General features: G+C 41.8%; 1 protein-coding gene across 14 annotated transcripts in view; it reads left to right on the forward strand.

The window, feature by feature from the left end:
- Positions 1–18,646, forward strand: part of CRPPA (CDP-L-ribitol pyrophosphorylase A) — a 239,402-nt gene that overhangs the window by 9,641 nt on the left and 211,115 nt on the right. For all 14 annotated transcript variants that reach the window (XR_016442294.1, XM_090046867.1, XM_090046864.1 and 11 more), the window contains exon 2: positions 1,411–1,675. Coding sequence is in view for 13 of the 14 variants with exons in the window: in XM_090046867.1 (XP_089902993.1) it covers positions 1,411–1,675 (265 nt within the window). In the remaining variant the exon portion in view is untranslated. The remainder of the gene's footprint in view (positions 1–1,410; positions 1,676–18,646) is intronic.

Raw genomic sequence — 18,646 nt, forward strand, 5'->3', positions numbered from 1 at the left:
ATGTATGCTGTGGTTGTGTGCCTGCACGGAGCATTTATCAGCAACATAATCAACTATACAGGCCAAAAAAAGCCAATTGTCGATAACAGCAATTTTTCTTTTATCGGTGCCAATCCAATATGGACCATAATATAATATATTGATGCACCTCTACTTTTTAGCAACAAGCGCACACTGTTGGCTCACTCAGGTCCTTCCCTGCAGTTCTGCAGCCTAGCCACTCATTCCCTTGTTTGTATTTGTCCATGCAATTATTCCATCCCAAGTGCAGTACTTTGTACTTGTCTTTGTTGAATCGTATGTGAGCCTTAAGCAGGGCTGAGTGCCCTGTCCTTGGGTTGTTTGGTTTGATTGTTTTAGTGCAAAACCACCTGTCACAATGTTAAAATTGATGCGAAAGCTTAACCTTTCAGAGAATCAGATTTGACAAAACTTCACATAAAATGTGTGGCTGGAAGGGGCCGTGTAGTTTAGCCCCTAAATATAATACTCATGTTCCCAATCAGATGTATTAACTTACTTGTTAATAACTCAATTGTAGCAGGACATAATAGGAGAAAAGAGCCTAGGTAGTTGCTCGGACTTCCCATGCTGCTTGAAATTATCCCTTATTGTGGGCAGGTTACTGAACTTTTTTTTGGATGGCATTTGTGTGTATGAGAGATTCCCTGGGAATTACTTCTCAGTCATTTTAGCAAGTAGGTCCTAAGTTTGACTATTTTTCTCTTCCTTTTTTAAAATAGTAGGCAATTATTAATCCTGACCTTCATGCTCTGTACTTCTGTTATCAAAATTTAGGTCCGTAGGCTGGAGTGCATCTATGTCCTCCTGGTACTTACAAACTCTCAGGTGCCTGGAGGGGGAGGGTCTTGCTTGTATACTCAGCGGTAAACCCAAATTTAGACTTGAGATCAAGATGGATTTTTTTCTGCCCAGAACCAATGAAGAGACTTTTGGGGGATTTTTTTTTTTGGCTTTTCTCCACTGAGCTGAAGGTTCTAGTATACATAGGTAAATGGAAATGGCAGGTCATTGGGGCACAGGTTAAGGTGGGTATTGGAACTTTTTTAAGTTGGTTGAGGTGATTGCTTATTGGTGTTGCTGAAGGCTTAGTTCCCATCCCTGCCAATGATAATATTTGGGAATCCCCCTTCACAGAATCTCAAAGATTAGGGAGTAGGGTCATAATGGGTTTACAGATCCTCCCCTATGGCTTGTCAGGTTCAGGCACTTGCTACAGCAAAGCAGTACTACGGCTTGAAAATGGTGGCAGGGGGATTGCTTCACTGTGTTAATGTATTAACTGTAAAGTGAATTTCTCGTTACAAAAATAGTTTAAAATCTAAAAGCAAGTGCTCTAACAGAAGATGACTTGTACAACTATATTTTCCCATTCTCAATTTCTTACAGAATAAGCTGGATATCGGATATAATTGTGGTAGTGTCGCTTGAACACATTGAAACAATGAAGTCTATTATTCAGAAATATGGTCACAAACGGATTACAGTGGTAGAAGGTGGAGTGACTCGTCACCGGTCAATTTTCAATGGACTAAAAATCTTTGCAGAGAACAAGCTCCAGAAACCTGAAGTAGTGATCATCCATGATGCTGTGAGGCCATTCGTTGAGGAAGATATTCTATTAAAAGTAGTTAAGGCTGCTAAAGACCATGGGGTAAGTACTGCACAGCAACCAAACTCTGTAAAGCTCTTATGTCATTTAAAGTAAATAGGAATTTCCTTAATGTTCTTCCATGGTACCATCAATTTTTTTTTTTTTTTTTTTTTTTTTTTTTTTTGGATCATAGTTGTTGGCTTTGGGGTAACCTGCTTGACAGATTCCATATCCTAGTTATATTATTGCTCTATCTGCAATTTCTGCAAAGAAACCTGCCTAATAAGAATCTACCAAGTAAATTTCATCCTGTTGGCTTTTGTATGTAAAAATCTGCTGATGTAATGCCTTGCTATTCCGGAGATTCATGCTTTATAGAAATTATGGATGATAACTGTACTCTTGAGCTTTAAGGATTAGCTTTCATGCTTGTTCATCTCATCCTAAGCAGCCAAATACTACAGAAGTGGTAAAAGCACTGCTCCTATTATATTGCTCTATTTCTTTAGAGGCCTAAACCATTAGCACCTTGTGTAACATTAAGTATAAATATGATATAGCAATGTTGTATTTTTGCTTTGATATAACTAAATTGTCAGATTCAGTTGATGGGTATAATTAAGAAATAAATGGCTGAGAAATCAGTTATGTTCTAAGAGGTAATGAGCCATGAGTTCTAAATCCAGCTGGTCATTAAATGCCAGGAAGTAACAGATATGGAGGTCATTATTTCTGTTACCTTTATAAAATCATTTTTATATGACTATGACTGTCTTCATAGATTTCATAGACACTAGGGCTGGAAGGGACCTCAGACGATCATTGAGTGCAGCTCCCCGCCCGAAGGGCAGGAAGTCAGCTGGGGTCATAGGATCCCAGCAAGATAAGCATCCGATTTGCTCTTCAAGGTGTTCAGTGTAGGTGCTTGAACCACCTCCGATGGCAGGCTGTTCCAGACCTTGGGGGCTCGGACAGTAAAGAAATTCTTCCTTATGTCCAGCCTGAAACGATCTTGCAGTAGTTTATGACCTTTTGACCTTGTCACCCTTGGGGCAGTCTGGTGATCAAACGTTCCCCCAGATCCTGGTGGTCACCTCTGATAAACTTATAGGTGGCCGTCAGATCACCCCTGAGCCTGCACTTTTCCAGGCTAAAGAGCCCCATGACTCTCAGCCTGTTGTCATAAGGTCTGTTTTCCTGACCTCTGATCATGCGCGTGGCTCTTCTCTAGACTCTCTCAAGCTTCTCCACATCCTTTTTGAATTGTGGAGTCCAAAAGTGGACACAGTACTCCAGCTGCAGCCTCAGCAAGGCCGAGTACAGGGGGAGAAGGACATCCTGGGATTTGTTTGAGAAGCATCTATGGATGCAAGCCAGTGTTTTGGTTGCTTTAGTAGCCGCAGCATCACATTGCAGGCTCATGTTCATCTTGTGGTTGTTGCAGAATGCTGGGCTTGCAATTCCGGCACCGCTTGGGGAGCCGTGGGCTTTACGGAGCGGGCGAGCGCGCGGCTTGTGAAGCAGGATTGGAGGTAGCTTTATAACTGCCCTTGAGGTTCGCCGAGCTGGCGCAAGTAGACGACTTAGAGTAAGTTGTTAGTTTTCTTTGTAATAAGTCTATAGGATATCTGTTGGTTCATGGGGTTCCGGAGCTAGCCCTTGCTTTCCAACACTGGAACCAGTCCAATGCTAGGTGTGGCTGCCAGCTCCTTAAGTCCCAGAGCTGGTCAACGGCTCATTGAGATGGGATGTCAGTAGTAGAAGTTATTACAGAGCAGATATAAGGTGAAGTAAAAATTTGTTTTATTCACTCACCTGGCCTCACCCTCTTATGAATAAGAGGGGAGGCCAGCTGGAACAAAGTTGCAGTAAATAGAAGTATAGAGAGCGTAGATATGCTGTCTAAGCTATGAAGAGAGGCAATCGAGAAGTGGAGTCTCCGATGTTTCTTCAGTTACAGTATGCCGGATACAAAGGGGGTCTGTTGGTTCACGGGGTTCCGGAGCAAGCCCTTGCGTTCCAACACTGGAACCAGTCCAATGCTAGGTGCGGCTGCCTGCTCCTTAAGTCCCAGAACTGGTCAACAGCTCATAAATGGGATGGTGAATACAAAACTGTAACACGGTGAATCGTTGTCTATTTGTCGGATTTTCGAGGCCTTGGTTTTCGCTGGGATATGCCCAGGCGGGGAGGCTGAGAACTGGCTGCAGGGTGATCAGGCCTACAGGATCGTCTAGTTGTCTCTGCTACTTCCTGCCTCTTTGCGTCTTTTATAAATGTTGGTTGGACTGCCTCTGTGACACTAACTGTGATATAAGCTAAGCATACAGGGATAGGATAGTTTCTTTTACACAGTATTTGCTAGGCAGATTTTCTACATAAGTTTCGTTTCTGCAGAAATGACACTTCTAGATAAGAAATGAAATTTACAGAATGCGCATGTGTAGCTTAATGCCAGCGGAGAAAAGTACAAAGCGTTCATTTTGATTAACAGTCGAGACGTCAAGGTTACATAAATGTGAGAGTGCCGCGCGGCAGTTATACAGGAAAAAAAAATAAAACAGTTACAGTGGTCAGTGAGGACCCCCAAGTCTCTTTCTTCCATAGTGCTAGCCAGCGTAGCACTGCCGAGCCTATAAGGATGCTGCAGGTTTTTCTTCCCAAGGTGGAGAACCTTGCATTTTTCGGTGTTAAACATCATCAGGTTCTCGTCTGCCCGTTTGCTGAGCCTGTCCTTGAGTACCCTAGGGTGTAGATTGTCAGGGCAGGCTGACTTGAAGGTATCCAGCTTCTCAAGGTGTTCCTTCACAAAGTCAGTGTTAATGGAGGGCAGGGGATCTCCCTCACCTGGACTTCCCTGTCCCGTAATGGGCATGGGTGTCCCATGGGACTGATGAAAGACCGATGCAAAGTTCTCATTTAATAGGTTGGCTTTTTCCTGGGCGTCAGTTGCCAGTTGCCCCATCTGGTTCATCAGGGGTCCAATGTTGCCCTTGCTTTTCCTCCTGCTCCCCACATATCTGAAAAAGGACTTTTTATCGTCCTTGATGCTAGAAGTTAGTTGGAGTTCAGTTGCAGCCTTGGCTTTCCTGGTTTGCTCCCTGCAGGACTGGACCAGTGCAGAATAATCCTCCTTGGAGGTGAATCCCATCCTTCATCCTTTGTAGGCCTTTCTTTTTAGCCTCAGGAGGTCTGCTAAGTCCCTGGAGAGCCAGGGGTGCTGCTGTGCCCTCTTGCTGCCTTTCCTCTGAGATGGAATAGACTTAGCTTGTGAATTGAGGATCGCTCCCTTGAGGAGCAACCACTCATCCTGAACTCCCCTCTCCCTGGGGTCATGGTCCCTTAAGGCCTGACTGACAAACCTCCTGAGCTTGTCAAAGTTGGCTTTCCTGAAGTCAAGGACTTCTGTGTTGCTGACTGACTTGCCAGCTTTATGATGGATGGTGAAGGTGATCAGCTCATGGTCACTGTCACCCAGCTTCCCATTGATCATTAGGTTGCTGATTTTAGGTCATCCCCAGTAGCCAGTACCAAGTTGAGCAGCTCTCTGCCTCTTGTTGGCCCATAGACTTCTTGAGTCAGGTAGAGGTCATCCATGCACGAGAGGAAGCTTTGCGACTGCTTGGATTTTGCTGAGTGATCCTCCCACGAGATGTCCGAGTAATTGAAGTCGCCCATGACAACCATGTTCCTGGAGCATGCGGCTTCAGCCAGTTCCCAGGTGAACTCCTTGTCAAGCTCAGGACTTTGGGTGGGAGGTCTGTAGTGGACTCCCACCATTGTGTCCCCTGTGCTATGTTCCCCACAGATATTAACCCAGAGGATCTCCAGTCGTCCACCCTGGTTGCCAGTATCAGCTTGTAGGGACATGTATCTTTCCTTAACATGGAGAGCTACACCCCCACCCCTTTTCTCTACATGACCTCTCCTGTACAGGGTATAGCCATCTATACCTGAGGAGGTCCAGTCATGGGTAGAGTCCCACCAGGTCTCCGTTATCCCAATTATGTCATAATTCTTTGCATTGAGCAGGAGAACGAGCTCCTCCTGCATATTCCCCAAGTTCCTGGCATTTGTGTACAGACAGGCAAGTGTCTTAACCTTTGTCTGGTGCCACTGATGTTGGCAGCTTCAGTGTTTTCATAGAATCCATTGGTATGGTAAAACAGGATGTTTCTCAGTGCTGTATTAGGATTTATAGAAAGCATGTTATAGATGTTAGTTAAATGGAAGTAGAAAATCATCAGTTCTTAAATGCCTTTTTCAACATTAATGTAAGTAGATGACCTGTACTTTGCTTAGGAAGAAGATAAACAGGATTTGAATGTATAGTTCAGAGTTGCCAACCCAAGACCATTTGTTTTTACTGACAGTGTGCAAACTTCTTACTGACAAACGTCCGTTTGAAAGTTGGATGTTCTACATAATGTAAATATAACCCTTCAGCCAGGCCTTAGGTGACAGTAATAGATGTTGAGTTCATATTCAGGACAACAAGTTCCTAAATCTGGCTTGAGCCTCTACTCAGAAGGTGTTATCTACACTGTGCACTTGTACTGCTCAGTAACTTAAAGTGATGTTACTCCTAAGTGAGTCCACACAAACAGGGTTACTGCTCAGTAAGGTGTCTACATGTGCCTTACTTCACAGTAACTATTTGGCATAAGTTGTCATGTAGATGCACGTGCCTGTACTGTGCAGTAATTTTCCATTACTGCTCTGTAATGGTGCACATGTAATCTGGGATACAAATTTTAAGTGTGTGTTCTAAAGCAAATGAACTTCCTACTTGTGAGCAATGTTAAACTAAAACGGGGTTTTATTAAACATGAAAAGGGAACAGGCACATAACCTTAGAGAACCTTAACTATTGAATACTATGTAAAACCCAAACCACTAATAGCTTTGGTTTTACTTGACTGCAGCAGTGGTTTTATGTCATGCTGCCCCCCTTCCCCTCCCCCCCCCCCCCCGGGCTCCCCCACTTATCCAGCACTCGGATACCCCTGACTGCAACCCACACCAGAATTGCCTTGCTGTCTCTCATGGCACCCCCCTCCTCCGACTCTTGCCCCTTCTTCTGGCACCATGGCTCCAACTCAGCCACACTGCCCTGCCGTGCAGCCCTGCCTGTCTGAGAGAAGAGCGGGATGCAGTAGCAACATGTGGCTCGGGGTGGGGGGGTGCTGTGGACGCTTCTGTGGGTCCCAGAGCCCTGAGGGAGAGCTCCCTGCAGGGCGCCAAGCTATGCTTCCATCCAGATACAAGGTGACACTGCCCTGCTCTCTGTCCATCAACACTTGAATTCAATCTTATTCTGAGGACAGGTTTCTTACTTTTTTATGGAGAGCTCAGCTGTATTTACAGACGGGTATTCTTCACTTTTTTTAATGGACTGTATATACATTTATGGACAGTTACAACCTTGATACTGATTTAATCAGTTGAATTGTTATTCAACTTTATTTTTTAGAGGGTGGAATACTTTTATGTAGAAAATGCAGTTGAAAAGTGTCGTCCCCCCCCCCCCCCGCATAACATAGTATAAGAATAATGTTGTTGCCACACTTTTATAAAAATGGCTATGATGATTTTTTTTTTTTTTTTTTTTTTACTTGCATACTTTATACTTTAATACAGAATTAGCATTTTGTTACCTTCTGACTGGTGTGGTTTTTTTTCTTTTCCTCTCAATGGTGATTTTGATTTTTGTCATACTTGGGAAAAGCCAAAATACAATTTTTTCATACTTCTGCATTTTACCACCTTGTGTCATTTCCCCCCCCCCCATGAATGTGATTCCCTGATTTTGAGCAAGGTTTTTTGTGATCTCAACTGTCATTGATTTCTACAAATGTTGGGGTGGCTCAGGACTTTTGCTTTAGAAGTTTAGGGTCCAGTCAGTGTCCATAGGCAAATTGCTTCAGCCTTATGCAACCTCACTGACCTCCTGTGAGCTGCATTTGGGTGCAGGAATCCACTCAGTTACAAGATCAAATGTGTTGATCCTTGATTTTTAAATGTTATGTTTGCAAAAAAAATCTTAGTCTGAGAGAATTCTCAGTAAAAATGCCCTTTAAATAGAAGTTAGAAGGTAATAAATATTAGTTATTTTAAATTTTCAAGTTATTTAAATTTTGTTATGAGAACACTGTAATAAGTTTAAATCAAATAACTTGTTTAGGAAAGTAAAGCAAAACCCTAACATTGAAATCTTACAGGGTGCATTGAGACATGCAGTTAATGTGAAGGGATACACTCTGGATCTGTTTAAGCTAGAGTACACTGCTTCTCGGTTCAGCGTTTACATTCCTGGGACAGCAGCAGCTTGAGCTGGGGTGGAGTAGGCTGGGGGTGGTGGTCCGCCCTGGGCTCTGGGTGGCAGCATCAGGCAGTGCTGGGGCTGACTGGGACACAAGGGTGCCAAACGTGCGGAGCTTTGTGGCTAGGTGGCAGGCAGGTGTCTGATCCCCTGGTGCCTGGGCTCACCATGTGCAATTGACACCCACTGTCATCATCCACACCATCATTACAGTTGATTACTCTGCTGTAAGATAGTACTATTCCTGACAGCACTATCTTATGGCAGAGTTGATTAATTTACTGAGCTCTAATACTGGCTCACATATAGAACTAATTAGCCTACAACACAGTAAAGCACATGTACAGATGCATCTACTTTGTCTAAATCTGTGTGAGAAGAACAGAACTTTGTAATGAAGCCTTTGAGAAATCTAGGCTCCCATTCTTTATTTTATTTCAGTTTCACTTCTTCTGGGATTAAGTACTGTCACCCTAGTGGATCATGCATTGTATGTGATATGAGCATATAAAGACCATGTTACCTACATGTAGCTTGGGAAGGGAGAATAATATGGCTACCAGCCTTTCCTGTGCAGGGGACTGAAATGAAACGCTCTTGCTCCCTGCAGAGAACAAGTTGCATATTTTATAACTATTAAAGAAATTCAGCACTGTTGGTATTCTTCTTCCAGTTCCCAGCAGTAGCTTAGTTTCAATGCATAAAATAGAAGCCTTGTACTTCACACTGAGGCCTTTACCACTTGTGAGGGCAGGGTCATTTTCTGGAGTCTTTGCAGCAACCAGACTTCAAGAGACAAGTACCAGTGAGATGTCTCTTGAAGACCTGTTTCTTAAGGGAGGAGTTTCTGAAAGCTGCATTGGTTCAGGTATTGAGGCAAGGGTTTTACAGCATCACCACCATAATGAATTGATAGTGGTAGGAAAGTAGGTCTAGTGTGTAGGACATTGGGCTGTGCCTTAGGAGTTGAGTTCAGATTCTGACTCAACCACAGGCTTTCTTGGGCAAGACACTTAATCTGTTATCTGCCTCATTTTCTTGTTTGATAAATTGAAATGGCAATCTCCTGTCTCTCCCAATATTGTGAGGGGAAATCTGTTAATGATGGTGCTGTGCTTTGATATTACAAATGGTAGGAAACTCCACTGGCGCTGGTCTCCTCCTAGGAAAGAAAGCTATGAGCTGGTACATGAATTTTAAGTTGTGGCAACAGAGTATTGGGCTATAGGGTGAGTTGTGGCATTTTTCCAGCTTCTGTTAAGAAATAATGGTATTTGTACATGTAGGAATGGAATGAGCCATTTGTTAGAAAATTTAATTTTTACAATAAAATAATGTTAGGGCTCCCAGAACACTTGCATATATAAATACATTAAAGTAAAGACTGATTGTCTTGTATCTTTTGTAGTTCTGCTTTGTTATAGTAAAATTGAATAAAATAGAATATCTTGTTTCCACTGGTTATATGGTGAATTGTATTTGGAAACCTGACCTTCCGTTTGTTCTTTCTGATTTATTGGGAAATATGTGCCCAGAACTTGTTCACTATCAAGGTCTTTCAACTATCTGTCCTTTTTGTGAATCTGATTTTGAGAGACTTTTGATAGTGTGGGGGGGTTTTTGTGTATAAAATAAATTTACTTATTTTGTATATAAAATTGAAATTGGATTATTACTCTCTTTGTTTATGTATTGGTAGAAAAAACATTTTTTTTGGAGGGGTGGATTTTCTCCACTCCCTTCACCTCCCCATACTTAAAACTAAAAGTAACTTCCTATAAAGTAGATTAAATGTGTAGATTGTATGTGATGCAGTGGATTTTCCCCCTGCCCTTTTCTGCTAATTTTCTTTAAGATGCACAATACAGCTGTATTATCTTCCTCAATAAATGTCAATTAACTTTGTCTTTGTCCTCCATCCAATTTATTTTCCGTCAATCAGTATGGTATGGCTGGTTATCAACAGTAGTAACTACTTCACCATGTATAGATCTATAGTTCACATTCCTATATTATGGTTTTGTCCAAGTGACTATTTTGTTTTCCCTTGTCTAACGTGGTCTTCCTTTTTGAATGTCTCTTATTTTATTGTTGGTGCCTTATCAGGTGTTCTTTAGCTACCAAGTGGTCCCCCTTGTGTGGAGGAGCACAGAAGAGTAGCTGTTTGGCTCCACTCATTCATTCAACTTTTGTATGCTTCTGAAAACTTGTTTCCATGTCAGGGACAGATGATAAACAATGGTGTTCTCTACTGGCACAGATCCATTGAATGGAGTGAAGATATGCCAGTAGATTATTTGACTCCCAGAGCTCTTGGCTATGACAAGTACCTCTTTAGGGCTGCTGAGTACGAGGACCTGAAAGGAACTGCAGGTTGGATAATAGATATTTCTGTAACAGAAGTTGGCAAACTCCCCAGACGGGGCGTGGAGAGGGGGTGGACATATGTCTTTATGTGAGAGCTCCACAGGATTATGAGAGACCTATTCATTGTGTAGCCAAGAATCCCCATCTCAAAATTGGTATTTGTGGTTCTCTTGCATACGAAAAGTCTGGACGGAGGGAAGTTGCAACTTTTCAGTAATCAGATTCTCATCATAATTAAAGGAAGAACAATTTTTCAGTTTTTCAATACAAAAGGTAATTTTTCTTTTGCATTATGTAGAAAAAATACAAAATTGGGTGGAAGTTTCACAATAAATCACAAATAGAAAAAGGAATAATGGAATGCTACACCGTTCTTGCACATACCACATAGATAGCATAACTGTATGAAGTTTTAGTGTTCTTTAAAACGGCAATTGATCAAATAGGTTATTGCACTTTCACTCGTCAGACAAATAAATTACTTCATTACACCTACTAATCAGTTTGTTATTTGCCTGTAGGATTCAAGTGCACAGTTTATCCAGAACTAATAAATTATGCCTAAATTTCTTGAAATGATCCCTTGATTGTGTTAAAAATGCAGTCTTGTAACCAATTAAATTCCATTTATGTTTTTGGGGTAATTTATAATTAAGATGATATGTTTCTAGAAACAAATTCTTCATTGCCAGAAAAAAGCTGGGGAAAGTGGAAGCTGCAGAAGGCAGGAGTCCAAAGCCCCTAGCTACTTCACACTTGCCAACATTTTAAGTAGTTTCACCCAAAAAGAGAAAAAAATGTCAGTTCTACTATTGAAAAAAATATTATGATTAGACAAAGAGTCTCTTTCTCTCTAGTTAAATTGCAACCAGATTTGATTTTTTATTAATGTGATTTCAAGCATCTCTTTAACTCAAAAGACAAACTTCACAATTAGATGGTTAACTCGACTGGATTTAATGAATAAACAACGTTTTCAATAATACTCAAAGAAGAGCTCCTTCTGACCATAGTTACAGTACACATTTGGTTATTAAAACTTTTGAATATATTTACTAACTTCTACTGTTGTTATTGTATAATGCACAGTTCTTTTTTTAGGTTTACTGTATTTAACAACTCTAATGTGGTATGGTTTTACGTTCTGCAGCACATGTTAGCATGTACAATTGTTCACAAGATGTTGTAGTTTCACTTATCTGAACAAATTCAGTTATTGGATCAGCCTTTCAATTAGTTTCCAAAGGGGTTTGGATTGCCAAGACTGTACTGTAGTAGGAACCAGAAGCCAAGTATAAATGTAATGGAATATAGTAAATCAAATGAAGCAAAAAATATGTTGAGGGATTCCCCATTGCCCATAATAGAGGAATTGAAATTTGAAAGGGAAGGCTGTATGTTGAATAAAATACTTGATTACCATTGTTACTGTATATACAAGAAATGGTCACAAGTACTAACCTACAGTATGGCAGTGCTTACTTGCTTTTCATTCAGTGTGTCCAGAAATGTGGATTTTTTGCTACACATTTCTCAATAATTCTGAAACCTTTTTCTCAAGTCTAATGGTAAGTCATATGAATACGATCAGGAAATTTCTTATCAAATCTTATGCTGATATACATATGACGGGAAGCTCTGTATGTGTATTTTTACCCTGTTATGCATGGTAGTTTCTAGGATATTTTAAAACCCTTTGAGTAATTTCTAGGGTTAGTTGTTTTGTAGTTTGCTACTTTTCAGAAGACATCAAGAATGATTGTTTGATTTAAAAAATAAACAAACAAACAATGTACTGAACACCACTTAAATTATTTAGGAGAGATCTTGTCCTACCTTCCAAGATACCTTAAGTAGTACATAGAGTAGGAGCTCTGTTGCTGAGCAATGTGTGAGCACTTGTGCACAGGACTGTAGTATCTTCACACTAATTGATAACTTGATTCATGCAGTAGTTTATATGCTTTATTAATGTGTAGTTTTTTTTATATAGGTGGTAAAAGTTACGATGTAAATCACTTTTTTTTTTTCAACTAATATTGTTATGTCTTGGAAAAAATTGCTGACAACTCATTTTACTATTCAGCTTGTTTTAACAATAAGTTATATCCTTGTGACATTTTAAAATGGAACACTATATTGTACTACATTCATTAGCAGGGATCCTGGTTTTTCCTGATTTTAAAAAATGACAAATTCTCTGGTAACACCTCCCCCCCTCCCCAAAATCCATTATTAAAATTAAAGTGTCCCCCTGCCCATCCACAGCCCCTGTTCTCTCAGCCTTGCTGGAGAGGGCCCCCAGATGCCAGGGGTATGGACCCAGGTCTGTAGCCCCTTGCTTCCGCTCCCCCTCCACTGCTGTGGGCTCGAGCAGGGCAGCTCTCTGCTGCTGCACGCAGCCCCAGAGGGCAGAGGGGACCTGTGCTCCCCAGATCTGTACCTGGGGCAAACACAGGCTGAGGCTGCTGCCCAGTTGGGTGGGGCTTTGGACCTGGGGCCACAGTGTGTGGCTCCAGGGCCCCAGGTGGGAGCAGAACATGGCTGTGGGTGGCTCATCTGTTGGAGGGAAAGGGCCAATTCCACACTCCCGTGCACACTTCCAGGGGGCAGGCGAGACCTGTGCCCCACCAGATCTATACCTGGGGCAGGTGCAGGCTGAAGGCTCAAGCTCCCATCCTGTTTCCCTCCCCTGGGGCCTCCAGAGCCAGTGGATGCAACCCTTTGTGGCTGGAAACAACGGGGCTGCACGGGGATTCCTCACTGGTGCAAGCTCTGCCCCCGCTTCCGCTACCCTGGTAATGTGCCTCTAGCGCCTGCTGCTGCTTTGAGGGGCACAGCCCTGCACCACTATTGTCACTGCACATTGCACAGGGGTACAAAAATCTGATGGTAAAACTGCTGTATCTCTATAGAGTTTGTATATGCAATAACTTAGGTGAGAGAGACCTAATTGTGAGCGTTTACTATAGGAAAAAATTGAACTCCTGAATGCCCACTTTGCTTCGGTATTTTACCGGACCAAGGGGAAAGATGAGCGAGATAAGGATCACGGGGTCTGGTGGGACTGATAGCCTTCCCATTGTGGATGCTTAGCTGGTGCAAAGCCAACTAGAACAGCTAGACACTTAAGTCAGCAGGACCAGATGGACTTCACCTGAGAGTGCTAACGGAGCTGGCTGTGGCTATTATGGAACCCCTGGCTAAACTCCTTCAGAAATTGTGGCACACAGGGTTGATCCCTGAGGACTGGATTGTGCCCATCTTCAGGAAGGTGAAGAGGGAGGACCTGGGCAACTATAGGCCAATCAGCCTAACCTCTATCCCAGGGAAAATTCTGGTAAAACTCATTAAAGAATCTATGTGGGGATACGCTCGTTGTGGGCAAGATTCTGAATGACAGCCAGCATGATTTTGTTTCAGGTAGGTCTTGTCTTAATCTCCTATGAACAGGTCTCTTGCCACCTGGACACAGGAGAGAAGGTTGACATTATATATCTAGACTTCCAAAAGGCTTTTGATCTAGTATCCCATGATACCTTTGCAAAAAATTGGAAGGTTGTGGGCTTAACTGCTCAACAGTTCAGCGGGCGGAAAACTGGCTGCATGGTAGGACGCAGTTCTCATGAATGGATCTGTGTGTCGTCTTGGCGAGGAAGTGGCCACTCGTGTCCCTCAGGGGTCTGTGCTTGGACCGGTGCTTTTCAACATCTTAATGATTTGGATGTGGGGGTGAAAAGCTCGCTGGCCAAGTTCTGCGGATGACACCAGATTATGGGGGAGCATGGTCATGCTAGAACATAGGTTGCAGATACAGGCGGACCTAGACAGGCTGGAGAGTTGTGTAGGCTGGAACCAGATGAAGTTCAACGCTTCCAAATGTAAGGTGCTCTATCTGGGGGCAAACAATCCCCAACATACCTACAGGCTTGGTGGTAACAGTTTGGCTTGCACCATGGCTGTCAGTGCAACGCTGTGGCCAGCAGGACAAACAACACGCTGGCATGCATTAACCATTGCATCTCGTGCAAAACTAAGTAAGTGATACTCCCACTGTACTCTGCACTGGTGAGACCGCAGCTGGAATACTGCATCCAGTTCTGGGTGCCACACTTCAACAAGGATGTGGATTAACTTGAGAGGGTCCAGAGAAGAGCCACCCGTATGATCAGGGACTTGCAAGACAAGCCATACAAGGAGAGGCTGAGGGATTTGGGCCTCTTAAGCCTACAGAAGAAAAGGCTGAGAAGGGACTTGGTAGCAGCTTACCTCTACATCAGGGGAGTACATCAAGAACTTGGTGAACAGCTGTTCATCAGGGTACCTCTGGGGAAGACTAAGAGCAATGGATATAAAGTTCTTGAAGGCCGCTTCAGGCTCAATTCCAGGAAAAACTCCTTCACAGTTGGGGTTTCCAGACTGTGGAATAAACTCCTGCCAGTTGTGGTACATTCACCTACCCTGGAAATCTTCGAAAGGAGACTGGACAATCACCTTGCTGGGGTCACTTGACCCCAGTAGTCTGTTCCTGTCTAGTGCAGGGGAACTGGCCCCGATGATCAACAAGGTCCCTTCTAGCCCCTAATTATGAATAGAGTAATCTAACTGCGGTGCCTCAAAGCTATTGTGTTTTATTGCCCCTTACCTGTAGCCTGCCTCAGGTGGGAGTGATTCTTTTCTTACTGCATTCTCCCAGAAGTTAGGGAAGAAGCAAATTTCTCTTAGCTTGTGCCAGTTGGCCACTACTATTTTTCTGAGTTGCTTCCTCTGTGTTTGCCGGAGCATTTGGGGACAGGCTTGCTGCTGTGCTCTTTGCCCTCTATGCTTGGTTCATGTGGATGGGGCAGTTGTGTCTGGGAGCAGAGCCCTTGCTTCTTTCATTGTAATTTGAAGTACGTGTGCAAGGAGATTCTGCCGGGGCATAACAGGGTTTAAAATCCTTTGGGTAGTTTCTAGGGTAGTTTAAACAAAACAAAAAAACCTATATTAATGCCTAACTTTACTATAATCGGTAAGAATTGCTTTAAATTACAATTAAAATATATTGAAATAATACACATCTGAAGCTAGAACGTTAAAGAAAGTCAGACTGCTGAACTAATGGCAGTCACTGGCCGAGCACCCTGAACCAGGCATTGTTGAAGTGTTTAACCAGTTGTTGATGGCAGACTCTTCCACAGTTGCAGAAAGACTCTCTTTTAGTTTGCTTGATCTAGCTCTCTTGACTAAATGATTTGTTAAAGGTTGAGAAACAAATAGGCAGTTTAAATAGGAAGAAAACTTGTTTTTCTTCTTTCAATCCTTGCCTAAAACTAAATGCTTGAGGGTAAGATGGAATGACTTTAAAATTTTAACAGAAACAATTAGTTCATTTTGGTATATACAGGTACTTTCTATGCTTAATCATTCGGTTTTAAATGTAAAACATGTTTTGATTAACTTTTTCTCATTGTCCCTCCATTAAGGTAATTTTATTTTACTAATCAAAACAGCTGTAATATTTTTTGTGCATGTTAATGAACTTTAAATATCTGCTTAAGTAGAGACTGGTGCACATCCTGTGTAAAAAAGCTAATCTAATTAAATACGAAATGTTGTTCACCAATTTTTAATAAAATGAAGAATCTGAATAAATGTATGTTACAATTTATAAGTTTTAAAATATATGTGTACAGAACTGTATCCTTCCTGTTATAGGGGTCGGGAGTGGGGGAGAGAAACAAAAGGGAGTACTGAATTACTGTACAAAGTAAAGGCCACATGTACCATATTCTTGCATACAGCACACCCCAGAATATAATATGCACCTTATTTTTGAAAGGCAGAATGAAGCAAAAGATTTTTGTAGAGCTACTGCTGTATAGAACAGGGTCAGAGCCTAATTTTCACGTGATGCACCCTCCCTTTTCTGCTTAACTAAAGCTGAAACCCTAACTGCTACTGAAGATTGGGCTCCATGGGTAGAACTGTGATTTTGAAAGGTGATAAAGGGTTTTCAGGACTATGAAATAGGAGGAGAGAAACCAGAAGCAGCTAGCAGACAGCAAAAATGTCTGAAGAAGAGTTACGTGGATTAATGGAACAACAAGATAACTGAAAAGCAGAGAAGACTGTTAACACCTATGAAGTGAGGGACAATGAACATTAAGTCATTTGACTCCCTTAGATGTCCAGTTGTCTCCCTCAGATAAATAGTAACACTAGAGATGCTGCACTGTGGAGCAGGACCAAAGCAGGGTGCTTCTACCCTGGGCAGAAAATCAAATTCCCTGCTTAAGAAATGCACCCCAATTTTTGGGAGTTGATTTTATTTTATTTTTTTTAATTGTTTTGTGTGAGTATGTGGACTGGAGGAGATGCATGTGGTATGTGAGAAAATATGATGGTTACAAATGGATATACTTTAATGGTTACCTACCTATGAGAATCAACATTTCTTTAAAGTAAAAAGTATAAATGCAAAATAAGGTTAAAATTGAAGGTGCTTTTTGGTATTTTAAATCCTCATTAAAATTGGTCATCTAAATCTCTCTGTTCTCCACAGACCTGACCAACAGGTAGTAAATGTTGTGCTGGTAACTAATGAATGTAGTAATTCATAGTAGCTTTCTTATATCTTTCAATAGAATGTGTTTAGTGTGTTAAAGATGTACAAATAGTTTTTATTGTATTCTATTTTGTTAAAGAGAGCAGATTTCTTTCTCTTCCTGGAACTATTAAAGGTGGCTTCAGAGATCACTGAAAGCTTTTTTTTAAAATTAGAGGTTGTCATTTTATTAACAAATCTGAGTCTGTTCAAGAGTCTTTATCAGCCTCAGGGCTTGATCTAGTTTTCAGATCTGTGCTGCTTACTGTGCATCATAAGTGCTTGCACAAGAATGGGTAATACTTTATTTTGGGAGTCAAACTGCTGTACGTTATTTAGAGTTTAGAAAGCAGGAGCAACCTGTTTTAAATGCATGCTTCCCCTTCAAGCTACTTTATAATTAGAACAAACCCCCCCCCCCATGTCTTGTCTCAGAGGAATGGAGCATATAGGAATGTATTCACTAGATAGTACAAAAAGTACTGAGTTCAGAAGTATGGCAAGTTTCTCAGTGTGGCTATTTGATGTCAGCCCAGATGGCTGAGAAGAGAGCCATCCCATGACTAGTCCATTTTAAGGTGCCAGTTCTCAAAGATGCAGGGATCTGAGGAGGCTTGGGAAAGGAGGTGACTCCAGTTCTACGTGCAGAGTAAGAACATGAAACTTTTACAGTGGAGATGATGCAGCAGGCTGAGGCAGAAAGAAATTGAGCAGAAGAAAGGGAGTGAGTCTTTGAAAAAAGGGGAGTCAAGAATCCTAAAGCGCAGATTTAAGAGGCTGAGAGTTGGGTACAAGGGATTCATAGAATTCTTAAAAGCATGAGCCTCCCTTCTATTTTGAGCCACCTCTCAGGGTGTGTGTTGAACATAGGTACTAAAAAGTCCACAATTAGGCAGGAAATTCCACATTTTTTAAAAAGTTTTTTAAAGAAATACTTCTGCTGTTCCCTTTCTTGATGCATACTTGCTTTAGGGAGGTCATTTATTTTGTAAAGATGCTTCTGAACCAGGAGCAAGACTCTTGAGTAAGGAACTCTATTTTGCATAAGTGTACAGACTGGTTTCCAAGAGAATCTTCCATGATGGGGTAGGCCAGTGATTTTCAGCTGTGAAATCCTGGAGTGTCTTGAGATCCTCTCAGTGATACTGTGGGGTTCCATGCAACGTTTGCACTGTTAGATGTGCAAACATGATTTATAAGATAAACCCAGTGATTTTCAAAGAGGAATTTATGGTGTCAAAACATTCTGACCCGTTGTAATTTTTTTTTTTTTTTCCCAGTCATGATCTACTCTGTAACATTGAGTAAGTCCTCCTGGAAACGATGTCTAGGAAGTGTAGTATCCCAGGAGACAGCTCGGATAGGGCAGCAGGAACTTCCTGGTATGGTATCTTGGGAGCCATTAGAGTACAGTGTCTACTTGCTTCTTTTCCAGTAAAGAAAATTAATCTTTCTGACTTGACATGTACCTCAACTTGGAGGGCTGATATATATATATTTTTCCCCCCCAGGGGTGAATGGTAGCTATGAGTACACCTTAAGCCTTTGACAGTTGTTTCCGCTTTATCCTTTTTTAATCTGTTTACTTTTATACAACCATGTAACAGTGTAGACAGTGGGGCTGAAAGATATTATACACTATAACAGTTCATGCATTTAACCAATACGCAGGTAACTGGTGTCTGTTTTATAATGTAAGCAACAGGCAAAAACTTCAGACTGACGCTGTATCACATAGTTAAGTGAATCACGCAAC

This window comes from Crocodylus siamensis, chromosome 5 (genome assembly GCF_052110815.1).
Source record: "Crocodylus siamensis isolate JL-2025a chromosome 5, ASM5211081v1, whole genome shotgun sequence".
Classification (NCBI taxonomy): domain Eukaryota; kingdom Metazoa; phylum Chordata; order Crocodylia; family Crocodylidae; genus Crocodylus; species Crocodylus siamensis.